The sequence below is a fragment of the Gossypium arboreum genome, chromosome 5 (assembly GCF_025698485.1).
Source record: "Gossypium arboreum isolate Shixiya-1 chromosome 5, ASM2569848v2, whole genome shotgun sequence".
Lineage (NCBI taxonomy): Eukaryota > Viridiplantae > Streptophyta > Magnoliopsida > Malvales > Malvaceae > Gossypium > Gossypium arboreum.
In genome coordinates, this window is record NC_069074.1 from 90074474 (window position 1) to 90095868 (window position 21395).

The 21395-nt window shown below is 28.2% G+C and overlaps 1 protein-coding gene across 1 annotated transcript; it reads right to left on the bottom strand.

Annotated features, from left to right (window-relative positions):
* Window positions 1–1544: 1544 nt before the first annotated feature.
* Window positions 1545–10036, bottom strand: LOC108451114 (probable disease resistance protein At4g27220). The gene is made up of 7 exons (XM_053027980.1): window positions 9767–10036; window positions 9626–9656; window positions 7479–9440; window positions 4329–4529; window positions 3819–3905; window positions 2708–3454; window positions 1545–1903 (listed from the first exon to the last, which is right to left on the bottom strand). The coding sequence occupies exons 3-4, from the start codon at window positions 9425–9427 to the stop codon at window positions 4496–4498; spliced, it is 1983 nt and encodes a 660-aa protein (XP_052883940.1). The 5' UTR covers window positions 9428–9440; window positions 9626–9656; window positions 9767–10036; the 3' UTR covers window positions 1545–1903; window positions 2708–3454; window positions 3819–3905; window positions 4329–4495.
* Between the last annotated feature and the right edge of the window lie 11359 nt (window positions 10037–21395).

The following is a 21395-nucleotide window of genomic DNA, read 5'->3' on the forward strand; positions in this document are numbered from 1 at the left end:
ATGTCTTGCGTTTTAGAATATTTTATTTAATATATCCTTAATCAGTGGAAGATAAACACATCCACTTCTTTTCGACTTCTAACCTTTCACTTCTTTTTCTTTTCTTTTTTTTTTTATTTTATTTTAAAATGATTGTTGGTAGAATACAGGATGGTGTATCGGAAGTCTTCTAAATCTCAAAAAGTAAAAAATAAAAAATAAAAAATAAAAAAATCAGAAAATTATATATAAAATTTGCAGATGTTATAAAATAAAAAGACCAAAAGTAAAGAATAAAGAGAATAAGAGAATAAGATTTCAATAAATTTCTAATTGCTTACTGATATAATCAACTGGAATTTTGTTTTCATAGAAGTTGAGTCTTCATGATGAAAAGAATAATGCTCGACTGTCTAAAATACATGGAGACCACTTCCTAAATTTGGAAGATGTAAAACTCAACAATTGTGGAGTTGAATTGTGGAGTTGAAGAGGTGTTTCAACTGAAGAGCTTTCCTCTTCCCACTACAAGCCAAGAACTCAAATGTAATTGCTCAATTCCTTTTAATGTTAGATTTGGAGGGTCTTCAATTCCTTAGTAGTTGAACCCCTGTTTCCATCAACAGAAACTGAAATATATTCTAAGCCTTGAGCATATGGAGTTTAGGGCTTTCAAATCTCCCGTGTCATGCTTTTAGAAAAGCACAGGTACCCCTGTAGTGCACTAAGCCTTCAACATATAGAGTTTAGGGCTTTTTAATCATTCTAATTAAATTATAGGGGTATTTTAGGATATGAAAGGTAAGATCATGGGAACATGACAGGTGATTAGTAGTCATAGGGATACATTGTCATCTCGACCAATGTTATGTGTATAATTTGTTGGTCGATCTCTTTGAACTTTACTTAATAAAATTCATATGAATGAGTTGACTAACTAAACATATTGTTGGACTGCACTTTGTATGTTTAATTGCCATACACTTCATGCAAGAAAAGAGCATAAGTGAATTTTCTTGGAACTTCAAATTGACTTCAATTTAAAAAAAAAAAAACAGAGAAGCAAAATTTTGTTCAAATAAAGTATTATATGACATTTTGTTCCCTTACAGAATAATTAATTTTTTAACACTCAAAACAATATTGAAAAGGTTGGGAACAAAATAATTTATTATTAAGTTGAAACTAATAAACTTTCAATATTTCAACAAAACCACATTTGGAAACTTCACAAAAAAAAAATCTATCCGGTTTTGGTAATGGTTTAACACAAAAACAAATACATGATGTAATGGAATTTTCACTCGTACGCAAAAGCATACAATAAAAGCTACAACATAACTATAACTAGCTAAGTTAATAGTTTGAAGTAAGAGATGATATATCATTTTGCTTGACAACTCCATTAAAGTAAGCTTTCAAACCGGTTAAAAGCACAATTATCAACACACCTGTTTTTAACAAAAATAAAAAACATAAACACAAGTGAACCACACTAAATTTGATTATTACATAGGCAAATTTGGAAAAGAAAAAAGAACTAAAAATTGAAATCGACAACCATGTTTTTACCTGGATTTAGTTGATATATTGAACTTATGATACTTCAAATATTCATTTTCTATTTTGCATTCATGTCCATTTGGATATGGATATATATGATTCTCTAAATATATAAAAAAAACCTTTAAAAAATTCAAAAAAAGTAGTGTTAGACACAAATTATATAAAAAACTTAACCAAAAAAACTGGACAACATAAACCTCCACCTATTGATTTATGTAACATGGCTTTGAAAGCTGCCCTAAAATCATCCATTCTTTCATGTAATGTGTCGTAGTCTCCTCTCATCGAAGGACCCTAAACGGCTCCAACATATATTCTTCTTGAAAATTGTCGCATCTTCCTCAACTAATTGGGGTGTCTTAAAAAAAAAATTGAAGAAAAATTATAACTGAAATTTTAATCTCATGTCATCAAGGAAAAATAAGAAATATATATATATACTTTATAAAGTAATAATTTCCAATAATTTACAAATTATTTACTTCAAATTTATTAAATTTATTATCTTTAAAGTATTAAATTTATTAATATGCTACAAATTGTTTACTTAAAATTCTAACCTTTTTACTAATTTATTTTAACAAAATCTTCTATATGTAAAAGTAGATGTTCAAAATTAATTGGAGTTAACATATTAATATAGTTCTTAATTTAGTAACATGTTGGCCTTATAAAATACATGTTACTTGATTTAACCTAATACATATTGTAAAAATACAAAAGGAGTGCACTATAATACTATAGCAGCTATATTAATTGTACAATGATGTCAGCTTTGTAATCATTGAGTAGTATTTAGACCTAGGCAACTATAAATGCCAATCCCTACCTCTCTTGTACATATTTATACTTTATTATCATTTTCAATCTTGTTTCCTCTATTCTAAAATGTTGACTTACGCGTTAGTGAGTGTTAGGAGCATAAGCTCCAGTGCCTCTTAGCTCAAACCTATTTTATACTTCACCAACTATAACTTAGTCCACCAACTATAGAATCACCTCACTCCATTTTCTAAACCTAAAAAAAGTGACATCAACTTATACCAATAGTTATATGCAAAAAAAAGCAAAGAGCCAATGTGAAAATAGTTTGGTTTGATTCGATTAAAAAAATAATTAATTTGAAATATTCCTATAAATTAAAAGGTTGCAGAATCTATACCTTTGTTTCGCAATGCACAAATTTCCGTGAATCAATGGAGAAACCAGTAGTCAACTTAGGGCAATCTCTTACTTTCAACTCTATTAATGCTGGCAATACAAAATGATATCCTTTGGGACTGAAGTGAATGAGATTCGGTAGTTCTTCAAGTGTTAAACTTCTTAATTTATCAAATTTCATTTCCTCTCCAACTACCACTTCCACTTCATCTTCTAATTCGAATACTTGTTCCAATTTAGAGTTCCATTCAACTATGAGACATTCAAGTTTTGGAAGAATATGAACAAATCTAAAAGGAAAGAGACTTTTCAAATTTCCACAATCTGTAACAGTGATATAAGTCAAATTTGGAAAGCTTATAGGCTGGAGGCTAGCATTTGATGATGATGAAGAAGAAATTTGCTCATTGGCTAAAATGAGTCGTTCTATTTCTTCACACCCCTCGATGGAAAGATTCACCAAATGTAATAAACTACGAGCCATCGTAGGTGAAAATATATATTTTAACTTCTTGCAATCTATCAGCTTTAAAGTTGAAAAGTTCTTAAGGGTTACAACTTGAGCAAAATCGTTCCATATAATCTGCATTTCAAATAAATTGCTCAAGTACAATTCTTTTATTCTTGAGAATGAGTACCCACCTTGAACTTGAAATACCTTTTCATGATTCCCAACTACTATACAATCTTCATTCAATACAGGCACATCAATTTTCCATATGGTTCCCACGTTATTAAAACTCAATTTCTGCATACACAAAAAAAAAATGTCAACAAATGTCATAAAAACACACTAGAGTAAATGTTACCCATAAGTGTTCATAATTTTACATATTCCAAGTAATAGTTAATACTACTTTCTCTAATCTCAATGCTACATGTTCTTTGGTTTTTTTTTAAAGGATATATTTTAAACTTTCAATTAAATTATTTAAACATGAGAAGTCATTTCTTGATTTTACATTTTTATTTAAAGAGTGAACAATGGAATTCACTTACAAACTAAGTATAAAAGGTGAATGAATTATCGCATAAATTAAGCAACATATCGACTTACTGGTTTGATACAGTGTCAAAATCCATATACAAAATGCAAACAATCTAAATAATACCTCCAAGAGTGGAGCTTGTACAATGAAGCATGAGAATAGTTGGCAATTCCATATCCAAAAAGTTTTCAATTTTGGCCAGCAATGGTTCTGCATGAATAAAGCAAATATTTTGATATTATACAAAATATATTTCTTTAAATAAAATTGAAGAATATCATTTATAAAACATAATTTAAATAATCATTATCATATTACATAAATATAAAATATAAATAAATATATTAAAGTGTAACATCAATAGAAAATAAATATATAATATTTCTCTATTTTAATTTTTTCTATCTATATTTATACGTGAATTATTTAAAATATGAATATTATAGTATTTGATAATAAAAATTATAAATTAATTTGATGTACTAAATTTAAAAACATATAATTGTTATTTAATTGCAAGTTAAATTTTAAATTATAACTTTTCATATATTTTTAATAGTTGTTATATAAAAGGTTTATGTTTAACTACTTTCAAATTTTTGGTAACCTTAAAACTTTTGAATATAGAAGTACCTGAGGAATCACCACATCTTCCCCGTTCTCATTTTGTTCCATCTTGAAGATTTGCATAAGTTGAGGACAATTACTTATTTCGACAGATTCCAATGATTGAAGCCCTAGAGTCGAAGTGTTTGCACAAACATATTTTAAACTTCTGCAAAAGTCTATCTCAAGAATTCTCAATTTCGGGAAGCAACAAAGACGACAGTCATCCTGCATATTTCAAACACACATATTAGTAAGCTATTTATTTTAATATTATAAAGAAATTAAGCATATTAATATAAACGTAAATTATTAATTGAAAGACTTGATTAGACAAATTAACTATATATTAAACTCGAATACAAATTCAACTTTAAAGTTCAATAAATCACAATTATAACAAGATAAAATATAAAACATTCATTTATTTTAGTATACAAATAATAAGTTGGAACAAAAGTAGCATGGCTCTTGAACAACTAGAGGTTACAACGGTTTAGTTGAATTGAATTTCTTTCAATCAGATAGATTCAATTTATTGTTTTTCTTTAAAAATTTAAAAATATTATTGTCTAAGATATTTTCACTAATGTAAAATATTTGTTATTATATTATAAAAATATTAAAACCTAATTATAAATTAAACAAAAGATGGAATTCACATTGGTCTTTAGTTTTCTCGTATTGTTTTCATCCCTATAAAAAAATGCTATCAAAAAGTAAAAATAGTTAGCTAGATTAACAAAATGATTGGGGAGAATAGGCATCTCTACCTTAGTAATTTCTTCTTCTTGGGCAAAACCAATTACTTGCTCTAGTCCATCGCAACATTTTATGTAGAGTTGTTCTATACACAACATACTTTGAGCAACGCAAGGTGAGAAGATTGTTTTCAGTTTAGGGCAAGATCCGATTGTCACAACCATTAGTCTTGTGAAGCTTGCAATTGCACGATGGGATGGAGAAAGACCATAGCACAACCCTTTCAAAGAATCCATGCTTCTTATAGTTAATTCTATCAAATTAGAGAATGTAACAGTTGACCCTTGATCTCTTGTTATATCAGTCAAAAATTCAATATCGTCGCAAGAATCAAGCTCCAGAGAAGTCAACTCATTTAGTACCTTTTTTCCTATGCCTGTCACAATGTTCTTCAGTCCACTAACATTATTCAACATCAACTTTCCCACATTGCAAAATAAATTTTTAAATGCACTCAATGAAGATGAGAAGTTTTCAATTCTCAATCTTCTCATGGTTAGCGCCTCCTCAAAGCTAAAAATGTTCCCACCTACATCTATATTGTACCTTTGTAGTTTAGGGAACACAAAATCTTCTTGAGAAAATTGATTAGTAGAAAGCTTCAGTGATAGTGCAGTTAAACGAGACAATGAATTCAACTCCAATAAGTTGATATTGTTGTTATTTGACACATGTAACTCTTGCAGTGACGTCAACCTGTTATATTATAAAAAATATATAGCATTAATGTGACACAATACACATTTGTTGGGGGCTTAAATACAAAAATCTCATGTGAATTAATTTTTTTGTGTGTTTAAAATAACAAATTTTTATTTATTATGCGGAAAGATAAAAACATATAATTTTGAAAAAAGTTGGATTTAAACAAGGGTATTAAATGCTACACGTTTTCCTTTAGAAAAGCATGAAAATGAAAATATAGATGATCCTTGTGAAGTTGACAAAATAAGATTATGTGGCTTGAAAATAGAGCTACACGGAAATCTTTTTAAAAGTTACATAACTTTTTTAAAATCCTGGAGTGAATATGAGATATTAATAAAGAGGTGTTGAAAAGTTTTTCATAATTATCTTCAGAATCTTAAATCTTTAAATCATGTATTTATCTCGTGCTTGATATATAGAATATATTCCCTTAAAATTCCTTAATTGATTAAAATCTTAATATGATATATCACTATTACCATTTATTAAGTTAAACTCGAATTTCTTAATTGATTGCTTTTATTAAGTTGAATATTAACATTTTTATTTTTAAATTGATAAAATAAATTTAAATTATTGATTTTTATTAAAATTAAATATTAATTATTTTATTACCAAAAAGTTAAAAGTCCTTAAAGTAAAATTCCTTAATTGCCTTTTTATTAAATTAAACTTTGATTAATTGTGTATAAAATTTTGTTATAGTTAGATTGAATTGAAGTTTTTTAAATAACATTTTAATAAATACTGAACAACATATTTTTCATTAAAACTTCTAAATCAATTGTTCAATAATTTTTTAATAAAATGGAATATTAATTACTTTTATTATTACTAAAATTAAAGTCATTTTTAATTAGAGGTACATGGGGGTTTCTTTTTCAAATTAAAATGTTTTAAAAAGTAATAACTTTTTTAAAATTCTGGATGAATATGAAATATTAATAAATTTTAGGTTAGTGTTGTAAAAAGGATTTGAGTTTTAATATAGAAAATACAATGTACATGTTAAAATGCCTCATTATCGTATCTTACTACCATTACTTCATTAATAAATACATTTATTAGAGTTTTCCATAATTATCATTATAGGATCTTAAATCCCTAAATCATGTATTTATAAATTTATTATTCAAAATAATTATTATAATATTTAAATAAATTTATTTTTATTTATAACTCTTCTAATATTTATTTATTTTATTAAATGATGGAATGATATTCATATATATATCAACTCTACTATAATATTTTTACCTATTATATGTCAAGTTAACAAATAGTTTAAAATTTATAAAAATGTTCAAAAATAAAAACTTGAAATTCATACAATTAAAAAATCATAAAATTTTTAAAAATATAGCATGAAGTAAATATGGATTGCCATAACGGCTTTCATGATTAAAAATTTAAACATTTTAGTTAGTATTTTTGTTAAAAAACAATTTAACATTTTTAAATGATTGATGCTCAAAATCGACTCTTTTTAAAATATTCAGAACCAAATTAAACTAAAAACCGAGCAATGACTAAATTGATAAATGATGTAAATGTTAAGGTCTAAATTTTATATTATGCCTTAATTTATTAAGCTATTTTTTTAATATTTATTGCCCTCGACTATTAAAGTAATTAAGAGGAAAATAAATGATGTCAAACAAAATACGAATGTGATAAAAAAGATAATTAAATCTGATGCACTCTTACCTTGATACCAACTTGGGGGGAAAATTCATTTTTCCAAATGAAGCACCAGAAAGACGTAAATATTTCAGTGTAGGCAATTTCACTAATTCTTCACTTATCTCATCAACCTCAATGCAAATCAATGCAAGAATCTCAAGGTTTGTCATATTCGTCAGTGATGATGAGAAGTTTTCCACCTTGCATCTAATACAATACAAAGTTTTAAGATCTGGTAAGGAATTGAATCCTTTCAGTGAGAAATAGACTCTTTCGAGATATAGAACTTGGAGGGCTTTCATTTCTTCAAAAAATGTACTGGAAACCACTAGGATATCATCCTCCTCTCTCTCTCCAAGAAGAAACAAAGTCTTGAGCTTTGAAAATTCCACTTTGTAGGGAAAATTTTTTATGTTACAACTACAATTCCATAAAGCGATTGCAGTATAACATTCAAAACTTTCAACCATATCAGGCCATTCTTTCAACTTATCTTTTACCATGAACATATTTTCTCCGGTTGATGTTAGCCAATGAGCAAAATCTCGAACCACATCATGCATTCTTATCTTTCCAGCATAATCACCTTCCAATAACAAGCCACATTTTTGGAGTTTTTTTAGTGCTATACCAATTTCATTCCTTTTATCTTCAATCGAGTTAGCATACGGGAACAATCCTACTCCAATTCCGCACATAATCAACTTCTCAATAACGATTTCATAATCTTCAGGAAAAATGGAACACAGTAAGAAACACATTTGGATGTCATTACCCGTCATTTGGTTATTGTCTTTCTTCAAATAATCGTAGCTAAGTTTAAGAGGCTTGAGGACACCTCCTAGAACTTCTTCATTATCCAAATGCCTTGAGTCCTTGAATCTCTGGTTTGCGGCTTTCCACCCATCTAAACTCTCACCTTTTAGAGCTTTTGCCACGGTAACAATTGCAAGGGGCAATCCCTTACATTCACCAGCAACCTCTTTGGCTACATCATTCAAGGAGGAACAGTCATCATCTAAACCAGCTTTATCTCGAAACAAAACCCATGCTTCGTCTTCGGATAAGATGCCAAGTAAAATCTCCTTCTGACAGTTCATTTTGGTGCAGACTTGTTGATGACGTGTAGTCAGAAGAATTTTACAACCCTTGTGCTCATCACCGAATGGAATTCCGATGCTCTCCAATTTGAATTCTTCCCAGAGGTCATCGACAATTACGAGGATTTTGTTCATGAGTTGCATACTCCTGAATAGCTCTTCTGCTCGTCCTTCTTCGGTATTTGTTTGAAAGTTTAAACCAAACATCTCTGCAACTTTATCTTGAATTGTTCTGATGTTCAGATTTTGGGACATAGTAAACATCACAACTTTATCAAATAGCTTTTGTTCTCGAGCATGCTTCCCAACTTCTTTGGCTAAAGTTGTTTTACCAACTCCTGGCATTCCGTACAGTCCGATCATATTGACAGCTTTTATAGCCTCCATGATCTGGTTCAAAGCTAATTTTGAAGATTTAGAGTCCATGAAAGGCGTGGATGTGATGAACTCTATTCCTTGAAGAGAACCACGATGGCCCACCTGTGCAAAGTCAGAAGTCTTTAAAAGTTCAGAGATAATAGGAGTCTTCTCTGCCAGTTTCTTACTTAAGCAATATCGCCAGCCCCATTGAGGACACCATTTGGAACACTTGACGCAATCTATTTCATCTTTCAAGTTCTGGGTTTCTTTCAGCTCTTTCTCAGCCCTTATAAGCCAGTTCTCAACGTCCTTATAGATGACTTCATTTTGCCTTCTAGCCCCACCGACACAAATTTCCACCCTCTGTTTCTTCAATTCAAGTGCTTCTCGTTGATTCGTGAAATCCCCAACAATCTCTCCATAACAGAAAAAGTAACGGAGATAGGGTGATGCGTATTCCATTGCCTGGTTTGTCACATTTTGGACAGCAGCAGAGGCAACAGATTCGGCCATTTTTGTTGATAGTCTGATGAGGTTGAACAAAAACATTGGTTTTTAGTAAGAAGATTAAGATAAAGACAAATAAAAGATTATTATATTTCATTACAAAAAGATGATTATTGAAGAAGCTGTAATTATTGTTCTAAACCAAAGATATTTCATTAGAAAAAGATGATTATGGAAGAAGGTAGAAATTATTCTTGAACTTACCTCTCTCTTTCTCTCTGTGAATACCAGAGAGCTGTAGAAGATGAAAAGAGTTGATTTAGTGCAGGTAATAGAAAATTGTGAAGGCTAATAAATGGAATTCAACAAAAAGATGAAAAAATATAGCAATTCCTCAAAACATACCTTCTCTGAACTATCTTCTGCGCTGTTTCCTTTGCGAAGTTGAAATTACTCTTGAACTTACCTCTCTCTCTCTGTGAATACCAGAAAGTTTGCAGGGTTTTTTTTGTTTTTCTTTTTCCTTAATTGACAGACAGAACAGAAGAAAATGTGAAAACTGAAAACAAAGACTGGAAATGATGAGAAATTGAAAGCAAAAATACAAATTGGATGAAGAAAGAAGAATGGGAAGTCGTTGGTTTAACTTTAAAATGTTTTTCTTCATCATTAGTTATTGACAAAAGAAATTATTATTCATTGTTTTCTTTATTATAATAAAATAATAATTATTTTTATTAAATTCCATTTTATTAAATTAAATATTTTATATTTAAATTGATAAAATATAAATTGATTCATTCTTTATTGATGCCAAATATCTCTAAAATATAACTATGAATCAATAAATCAATTATTTTATCTTTTAGTAAAATATTATTTATTTTTCAATTAAGGAGACTAGTCTTGGCTATCGGAGCAGTTGATTCCATGGGTAGAGACATAAATGTACTCATTGGAAGAATAATATGTTGGACTGAACCCAAGTTGAATTAATTCACTTGCCCCACTGGTAATTTTGTAGAAAATTTTTCTAATTTGAAGTGAGCCCACACTCAGTAGAGATGAGCTTGAGGATAGTGGAAAAGATTACTCGGTCAAAGCATTCATCCTAGAGGAATCAAAAGATACAAATTTTGATTAAGTATTTATTACTTTAGATAACACAATCAAGTTCTTGTAGAAAAATTTTAAAATTTAGTTTTTCCCTTAAACCTATTTTTCGTTGCGTTTTCCAAACCCGATCTTCCAATAATTGGAATTTACAAAAATAAAAAAATTCACAGATAATATTTTTTAAAATTAAACTAATATGATAAATTATACAAAACATATAATAAGGCGAAATATGACATGTAAGAGTTAAGAGCTAAAGATGAAAATAGAAAATTTTCCTTAAATTAAACTATAATGATAAACTATACACCAAGAAAATATTAAGAAACATTAGCTTTAAATGTTTACTTATTTTATTAATTTAATTTAATAAAAAAATTATCAAACTTAAACATCTGCATATTTTATTAACATCACCATATTTTAAAAACTCAAAAGATTGATTATAAATATTAAGTTTGAACTTCAAAATGTTGTACAAAAATTAGTTGCAATTTGATTGATGGTATAAAAATTAATTTAAGTGTTTTAAAATTTTATTTCTTAGGATATGTTTTATTTTGTTAAAATACTCTTAACACTGACTTCTCTTTCAAAACAATGTTTTAAAATATTCTTCATGTAATTGATTATATCAAGTACTTGATTTTAGAGGCATATAAAATTCGATTCGATTTAAAAAATAAATTCGAGTTAATTCGAAATTTTAGTCAATTCAAATAAGTAATTCGAGTTTTTGAGTTTAAATTGAATTGAACTTTTGCAATTTGAATAACTTGAATAGTTTGAATAACTCAAATAACAAATGGATATAAAACTTTTAAAATAATTTTTAAAAATCCAAAGACGATTAATTGTGGTTAACCCATGTGATTAAAGCAGAACATATATTTCAATATTTAAAGTCCTTACACTGTTAGTTGACGTCATTAATTTGAGTTTACTTTTCTTCAACTTATAACCTTAGCAATTTTGAGTTCAACTCGAATAAATAATTCAAATTTTGAGTTTAAGTTAAGTTAAATTTTACAATTTGAATAATTCAAATAATTCAAATAATAGATTGGTGGAAATACTCCTTGGGTCTCTAGTCAATTTTGAAAATGAACAAAATGGTCTCTCTCAACAAAAATTTCAAAAAAAATTGAATATAATTTTAAAAATCTAAAATTTTAAAAATTTCAAAATTAACTTTTGAAAAAATAAAGATTCTAAAAATATATAAAAAGGTCTAAAATAACAATCTTGTCGGCCTAAATAAATCCGATACACGGGCATGTCCCAGGCCGTGTGCATAAAAGAGCAATTGACAGTGAGTTACACGACCTTGTAACATGGCCATGTGACCTACACGGCCAAGACACACGGGCGTGTCCTTAGCCGTGTGAGTCCTGAGACTTAATTTTCAAAAATTCGAAGGTTACACAGCCTAAAATAGTCCACATGGCCTGGAGACACGACCTTGTAGTACACACGGCTTGGACACACTTATCTTTAATTCTAAGGTTACCGTTTGGTTTGCAAGTTAACCGGTTCAACTCCTATCTTTAAATCGATTTTCTGTACAATTGAATGATCTAGTATAGTTTTGAAAACATTTGATAAATGAAAGAATATTTTTGATTAAATAGATAATGAAGTTCAGTATTACCTTGAATTTTGAACCACTAACGCATTGGTTGGTTTTCCATATTTGTTTTGGGGATTAATAATATTTTACATTGGCTTTTAACAATATATATACTAGTTTAAATATCATATGTTGCAGACGTGATTATTATAAGATTTTAATATAATAAATTAATTTAATAGTTTACATACAAATATTAAAAATAAAAGATTTTAAGAAAATTTTTGAAGTTGAATTAGTATATATATATAATAATTAGTTTAATAAAAATTAAAATAAAATTAAAAATATAAATACATCAAATAATAAAATATGATTCAAATATAAATGTATATAGCAAACAATCAAAAACTAATATAATTATTGTATCTTAATTTTTCTATTCAAATATCTTTTTTTGTAAAGTCATCTAATGTTAAGCCATTTTATCAAATCACCATATATTTTATTTAATAACTTTTTATAAATAAAAATATAATTAAAATAATCGTCCTTATATTACATCAATATTAAATTTAACTTTAATTTCAAAATATAAATAAATATAATAAAAATTTAAGTGTAATATCAATAAAAATAATTTTGTAAACATTCTCTATTTTAATTTTTCTATATGCATTTGCACATGAATTCTTTAAAATATGAATATTATAATATTTTACAATAAAATATTATTAATTAATTTGGTGTAGTAATTTTGTAAATATATAAATTTTAATTTAATCTTAAGTTTTTTATAATTTTTATTATATATATATAATTGGGTATTAAAAATTACGATATTGATATAAATATTATAAACTTAAGACAGGTCGAGTCGAGCTCGGCTTCCCATTTTTTAAACAGGCTTAATTTTTTTGGCCAAACCTTCCAAAATTTCTGGCGAACCTTCAGATCAAGACGGGTAGCTCAACCCAGGAATAGGTTTATTCATAATACAAGCTATAATATAATTTTACAAAAATTATTTATTTTCCTTTGCCCATGATTTTTTTCCAAAAGGATTTTCACATAAAATTTTGTGTGTTCTATTTTTCTTTCTTTTCTTAGCAATACATCGTCATTATCGATGTTCTATTTTCACAATTCTTCGAATAGCATTTTGGTTAAGTATAAAATATGGTTGAAGGGCTTCAATCCTTGGAATATGATGAAAAATGTGATTGTCCTCAACTAATACAAGTCTTCAACATGGAAAAAAATAAGGATGGACTTGGATTACAGTTATTTCTTTTCTACTCTTTTCATTTAATTCTGATTTTTTTCCATGCACTCAATTTTTTGTTCATAAAATAATTAATATTTGGGATAAATCTCAAAATTATACATGAATTTTAATTTAGTGCAATTATACACATGAAACTCTAATTATGGTTCAATCATACATATTATTAAAGAAATAAATACATCAATATATTTTTATAATAGATAAATATAATTATTTATATATGCAATATATAAACATAAAATAATATTATATCAATAATCGTGTTAATAATTTACAAAAATTAGATTAAATAAAAATTCATGTCTAAAATTACATATTAAATCATAATTAATGTATAATTTTAATATTTATTCATTAATATTCCAATCTTATTTTAAAAATTTAGATTAGGGCAGAAAGATTGAATACTTATTCAACTTAAAATATCAATATGAAAATAGTATAATTAATAATTAATAATCCACTCATGCGAACATGGTTTGCATCCTTAAGAGATATAATCTATTAAACTCAAATTTTGACTTAGTTGATTCATGCACCCACTCACGTGCACAGATACACATAATCTCTCTCTTTTTGTGCTAATTAAGAGTTTCCTATGCAAACCATGTGACGAAGGGTGATAAATAAGTAAAAAAGTCTTTCTACTTTTTATTTCACAGAAATTGCTTTTTAAAAAATTGATTCATTGGTTTTCAACACCAAATTAATTGTTTTCCCATGCATGTGATGTTTGGATTATATGTATGTTTTATAAAGTTGTTATTATTTAATTAATAATTAATTATCAAGATTCTCGGAGACTATAATTAACTAAATTGGTTTTTCAAAGACGAATAATGGTGGTTAAGCCATGTGATGAATAATTAATTATCAAGATTGTTCACCACTTTCGCTAGTGGGAGACAGGCATCTTTATTGAATTATGCTCTTACTTTTTTATTATTTTTATGATGAATAAGGGACAGGCATGGTTGATGAATAAGAAATTAAAATAAGGTATGTATATGTTTTGTTTACAATGAGAAGATAGAGGGGAAATGTTCATTTTCTTTGAATTCATACTGGAAAATGGAAATCAACTTTGAAACCAAAAACATAATTTGTTCACTTTGGATGAAAAAGAAAACAGCCGAAAAGTTAAAATTTTAAAAATCGAGTTAATTTGTAAATTTTTTTTCAGAAAAATACTTGTGTTTTGTATAAGTTTGTGTGGAACAAATGTATTAAAGTCTTTGTGAATAATATATAAAAATGACAAATTAACACGATATTACACATATAATAATATCATATTGAGTAAACCATAACGTTGACCCAACTTTAAAATTTTTCATTGGGTAAACTTCCTTTACATCATTGTGTCTTCTACCGACAATCACTTTTTTTATAAAAGTAAAAAAATAAAAAATAAAAAAAAAGTGAAACCAACAACGCCTTAAAGCGGATGTCTTTTATCTTCTGCTAATTAAGGATATTTTAAATAAAAGACTCCAAAAAAGTAAGACTTCGTCAAACTCTTATCTGTAATTTTCAACTCTTAAATTCTATTATTAGTTTTTAAGTTGAATATTCAATTATTATACTTTAATTTTATTACTTTTAGTCTTTAATTTTTTGAATTTTAAAATTTCAAATCGTAATTATTTTTTTATAAAATATTAGGGGTAGGAATGGGAGTAATACGATTCGAATTCGTACTGAACAAATGTTTAACAAGAGCTTTAACCGCCTCTCCATTCAAGTCAAGATTTCAAATGATAGTTGTTAAATTTATTAGGTTAAAGTCATTTCACTATAGTATTGTGACTGAGCTACCATTATGAAAACTACTTAATCAGTGCTCATCTAATGATATAGTCATAAGTGTGTTACCCTCAAAGGATATCATTAATCTCTTTGAGATAAATATGTTCTCCCAATATGATCCTATTTTATCTTATGGTAACCATTACATCTTTCTTCATAAAAAGTCAATTACTATTAAATAGTAATCAAGCCGTTTATTACAAAGAAAAATGACTTGTGGCAACGTTTACTTTTAATCTATTATGTAATGTCAATTAAAGGATATCATTTACTCATTTTTTGGATTATGAATTTCACTACTTTGAATAATGCTACATACTGTAGAAGTCGTATACTCAATACACCAACTTTCGGTTTCTTTTCTATTTAAACTCATGCTTTTACTTACATCAAAGTATACGAGTCTCACATACATAATCCTTCAGCCACTCAGATTAATGTATGTCACACTATAAACTTCACAAGTGAATGAATCTATAAACGGATCTAATAATTATGCTACTTGGGTCTTGTCTGATGAACAATCAGTCCGGTTAGTCACATCTATGTCTCTATCTTTTGGGAGTCATCTACTCCGAATCTCAATACAAAACATCTTCCTAATTGGACTTGATAGACAACGTATTAGTCTTTCAATCGATTTGCTAATTTTCAATTAGACTAAGGACATGTTTAAGTTAATCTATTAATACAAGTTGTCTTTTATATTACGATTCGATCATATAATATCGCTTTTAGAAATAATATAGCGTAACTTAATAAATTTAACAATTACCATTTGACTATGAGTGTAATTTTAAACTTCAAAAATTAAAGACGAAAAACTAATCAAATTAAAGTATAAAATTATATATACAACTTATGTACAGTACAAAAATTATTAATAAAATTTATCTATTTGAATTATAAATAGAGTTTAATCAAATCTTACGTTTGAAAAGTTTTCCAAGTTATTTTATTTAAAAATATCATTAATTAGTTTAGAGTTATTGATTTCATTTTTTGTTTATTTATTTTATTTTTAGTTTTAGAATGAAATAATAGTTGAAAGAAGACACAATAATGTCAAAAGTTTTATAAATTCAAAAGATAAGAATTAAACATAAGAAAGAAAAAGTGATTATTTTATTTAAAAGAAATTTGGTGTTTATTTATAATTTATCACTTCAGATCTTCAATACCTTTGCTTTAAGAAACTACTCAAGTCCGTGCGATTTTCCAAACTTAAGATTTAGTCTCGTGATATAAGAATCAACTTTGAATGTAGTTAGGTGTTGGGAAAATTTTGGTTAAATAAAACAGTTTTCTATCATAACCGAAAATTAAAATTTTGAAAATCGAGCTGGTTTGTGATATTTATAGCAATAATTTTTTTCTGAAAAATACAAGTGCTTTGTGCAAGACAGATCATAAACGTTCCCAGCTTTCAATCAAATAATCTTTTTCGCTATTCTCGTACCACGAATTGCTTTGAATGTGGGCTCGAACAATCACGAACCAAATACTTAATCAATTTATTACTTTCAGTATGAAAGTAACTCTCTTCAATAAAAACCAGTAGAATTGTTATTCCTAAAAAATATAATTTTCATAGAAAATAAAATTCCACAACTTTATGGTAGAATAATAGTATCGAAAACTTATGTGAAAGTTGTGTGAATAGATTTACTAATGTCATTATTTATAAGGGGAGATAGAAAAATCCTGGTTGAATTAGTAAAACACAAATAATATTTATTTAATAGAAAAATTAGTCTTATAATTTAACTAAAAGGGGGGATACTCCTAGCTAAATACTGTCGAAACCATTTTTTGAAATCGACTTATATTTTGAAAATAAAAATGGGAGTTGCTACCAATCCCTTTTATGAGGTGTGATCGGATCACATCATAATTTGATCATTTTAATAAAAGATTTGATTTACTAAAACAATGATTTTTGGTCTACAAAATTCAAGAAATGGGTTCGGGAGTCAGTTACGCACGAGAAAGGATTAGCACTCTCGTGACGCCCAAAATTGGTACCTAGTTGATTAATTAATGTTTTAATGTTGAGAATTAAAATTTTGAAAAGAGTTTAAAACACGATCCCTTTTTTGTATTAAGACATTACCTACCTAAAATAATTTTCATGAAAATGACTTATTAAAGTTAATCGAGAAAAAAGGATCATGTCCTGAAAGTTAATTGATACCTGCTTGCTTTGCTTAGTTATGGTGTATGAATACCACCTTTTCTATTCTATTTTATTATTAGTTTTCCTCTCTTGTTTTATCCTAACATTTGAAATAAATTTACTTTTAATATGTATATTTGAAAACTATGATCTAAGTGACTAAATTATTACTGTTATATGTATGATATGTGAACAATACATGCCTACTATTACAGTTAAACCAAATACATGTTAAGCATGTTTATTGCTACCGTGTTGATCCATTATAAGCATGTCATATTGTATTGCATGGGATCAAATGGTATGAACAGAGGAAGAATGAACAGTTCATCTGCAACGACTAGTGGTTCATCCACAACGTACTGACAATTCGTCTGCAAATGTTTTTATCTGAAAACTCTGGTAGTTCATCCACAATTTTTATTACTAGCAGTTCATCTGCAACGACTAGTGATTCACCCACAACACTGTGTATAAGGATGGATGAGTTCTAGGGAACTCATACTGTGGTGTGTAGTGGAGTTGGGTAAGATCTTCTCTAACAAATTAAAACTACATTGTCATTCAAAAGCATGTGCATGCATAACTGTGTATTATGAAATATTATTATAGTGATGTGTTTATTGGAAAATTGATTCTGCAAAGTGCTATATGATTGTGATTGTTCTGAGAATAGTTATTTTGTATGTTTTATTTACTGTTTGCATTGATTTTCTTGTGATAAAACTCACATTGAGCTTCTTAAGCCCACCCCACTTAATTTTTATCTTTTTATATAACTCGTAAGATTAGGGGTGGACTCAGCATTCGAAAGGTCTCAGCTTGAAAATAATAATTTTATTTTAAAGTATTTAGATTTTATAAATTCTATTATTTGGAACTGTATTGATTTATTTGAACTGTAGCATGGAACTTAAGTTTTGGGTTTATTTGGGACACATGACATATAGTTAGAAATTAGAACATTGAAATATGAATTTTGAATTAATTATGCATGAAATTTGGTTTTCATTAAAACCATGTTAAATATCATTTTTTCGCTGCATGACTAGGTAAATGAGGGTTGAATATATGTTCAGTTAATCAAATAGAATAGGTAGTTCAAAGCTTAGTCTACTATTGAATTTCAATTAACTTTAACATATTTTCACTGAGTGAATGCTTAATCATAAGACACCTTCATTTATGCAATTGATTTCCAATATTATTAAAATCTAGAATATTTTGAAAACGGGGGGAGATTGTTGAAACATTTTTAAAATATTTATAATGTTCCAAAAGTTACAAATGAACGGTTACAAGTGACCCAAAAGTAATGTAGCGGCGTAAAAATTGGTTTCGGGGTCGCTAATTGTGGCGATCTAGTGAAAAAGTTTGGAAACTGAAGTTCGATTTTGAAATAAAAGGGAGTCGCCACCGATCCTTTTTATAGGTGTGATCGGACGCCTTATAAATTTATTTTTGAAATGAAAAGAAATGAATTTAAGTCCACGTTAAAATCCAGAGAAAAAAAAAATAGGGTTCGGGAGTCAGTTACGCGCGAGGAAGGTATTAGCACCCTCGCGACGCCCAAAATTGGTATCTCATAAACACGTGTTGTCTTGATTTTTAAAAATACGAGTTCAATATTAAAATTTAGTCATGATCCAATTAAAAGAAGACGAGAAATTTTAGTTTATTCCGGTTTTTGAGAAGGGTATATCGTTTTAACACGAGTCAATTGACGTTCACCCAACATAGCGATGAACTTGATGACTTAATGTTAAATCGGTATGTTGCCTTAATTGTTGAAATTAATTAGAAGGACATGGATAAAATTCTTGAAGTAATGTAAAACAAAATTGAGATGAAATAAAAATAAATAAATGGAAAAATAAAAATATCTGAAATAAATAACATATAGGGCAATAATGCAAAATATTGAAAATATATAATATATATAACACATAGATGATATATGCCTATACAGTAGAAATAACAACAATATAAAATGGACTTACTAATATACTACGTGAACATATACATTCATAGATATAAATGATAAGGATATTAGAAATACTAAGTATATAATGTTGGACTAAATACATAATATAAAAATTTGTAGAATGTAGTATCAAAATATGTACACGATATATATACTTATTTAAAATAATAATAAAACTGTTGATAATATTTTACAAATATATATATATACTAAAATATACATAACAATATATAAAGTATAATATATTAAAAAGCGTATGTAAAGCATATAAAACGAAAATACATATGTTAAATGATATTAAAATATGAAGAGCAACAATGTAACACAAAAATACTGTATATATAAATCTATACAAATAAATAAAGATATACACTATTGTAATAAAGATAATAATAATATATTATTAAAATATATAAAAGCAAGCATAACATTTAAATATTAAAATAAAGTAGCTAAAGTACTAAACATAAATACATATATGTATATACATATAATAAAAATATACAATAATATATAATAATAATTATAATAATAATAATATGAAAATACAAGAAAATTTAAGTAAGAATTAAAGATAAACGAAAAAAGGACCAAAATTGGATAAAAATCGAAGTTTCGGGGCCAAATCTAAAATAAAAATAAGCCGCTGGGTCGTATTGCAACACGCGCGAAACATGGGGGGACCAAAGGCGCAATATCTCCAAGCCTCTAAAACGCTACGTATTAAACGAGGCTAAATTGTAAGGCGGATCGAACTTTAGGGCCAAATTATAAATAAATATAAACTTGATTTGAAACACTGAAAATGCGGAAGGATCGATTGCGCAAATATCCCATTGAATTAAAAACACGCGGATCCCGGGTGGGTCGGGCGGATCGGGTCGGACTATGGCTAAACGGCGCCGTTTAAGCTTCTAGGGTAACGGCCAAAAGCGGTGCCGTTTATTCCTCTATAAAACCAAAATTTTTGAAAATTTTCACATTTCAGAAGAAGAGAAAAAAAAAGAAGAAAAGAGAGAGAGAGGAGAAAGGAGACAGGGGAGAGGGGAGGGCTCCGGTCACGGGCCGGTCACCGGACGGCCGCCGGAGTCCGCCATGGCCGTGGCCGCCACCGCGTGGTAAAAATCTTACTTTTTTCCCCTTTTTTTGTTATTTTATTATATTTTTTGATATGTATATGTGTATGAAATCGGCCAAAAAACGAAAAAAAAAGAAAAAAAAAAGATCACCTTAGATCGGTTCTGATTTTAGCTCTTGATTTGTTGATCTTGATTGCTTCAAAAAATGCTTGTTTTTGTGTTATAATTTCTATATATTTCTTCACTTTTTTTCAGAAAAGAGAACCCTTTTACAGTGTTTCATTCGGCTTCTTATAGCCTGTTTTTATTGCACTTTTATTATTATTTTTTTGCTATTCTTGCTTCTGCTTTGCTTGTCTGTTGTTTTTGCAGGGCATGGAGGACCAGACGCGTGCGTGGAGGCATGTGACGTGCGTGGGGAGTGGTGTACGAGGACTGTGGAGGTATGGGACGTTGTAGTGGGGGTATGGGACGTTACAAACGTCGGTGGTGACAGAGGCAAGTGGGCGCCGACTGCTAGGGTTAGTGGGATTAGGGTTTCTGAATTGCTGATTTGTTTTGGGCTGCTGGGCTAGGTTGTTTAGATTAGTGGGTATGGGTTAGCGGGCTTCTGACTTGGGTTTAAGATTGGGCCTTTGGGTTTAATATTTGTAATGGGTATTGGTTTTAAGTGGGCTCCAGATTAAGTAATATTGGGCTGGGGTTAAGGGTTTAATATTTGTAATGGGTATTGGATTTTGGGCCTAAAATTGGCCTGTACAAGTAATATCACTTAGCTATTGATCAAGGATTGTCACTATTCATAGTGATAAGATATGTTTCTTAAATACTAAAAGTTATGTCGCTTGATTATTAACAATGAATCATGATTATTGAAGGAGACATCTATTGAATAATTATGTTTATTGTTAAAAGAAGTGACTATCCACTTAGATAGTTATGTCTTTATGAAGAGACATGGGAACTTCTATAAATAGGAGTCAAAATTCATTTGTTTGGTACTCCAAAAACA

Excerpts from the sequence above, each read along its gene's own strand:
- LOC108451114 (XM_053027980.1), bottom strand. The coding sequence starts at position 9,427 with ATGGCCGAATCTGTTGCCTCTGCTGCTGTCCAAAATGTGACAAACCAG. Across the intron at positions 4,530-7,478 it reads CCCCCCAAGTTGGTATCAAG|GATGACTGTCGTCTTTGTTG; the intron begins GTAAGAGTGCAT and ends TGAAATATGCAG.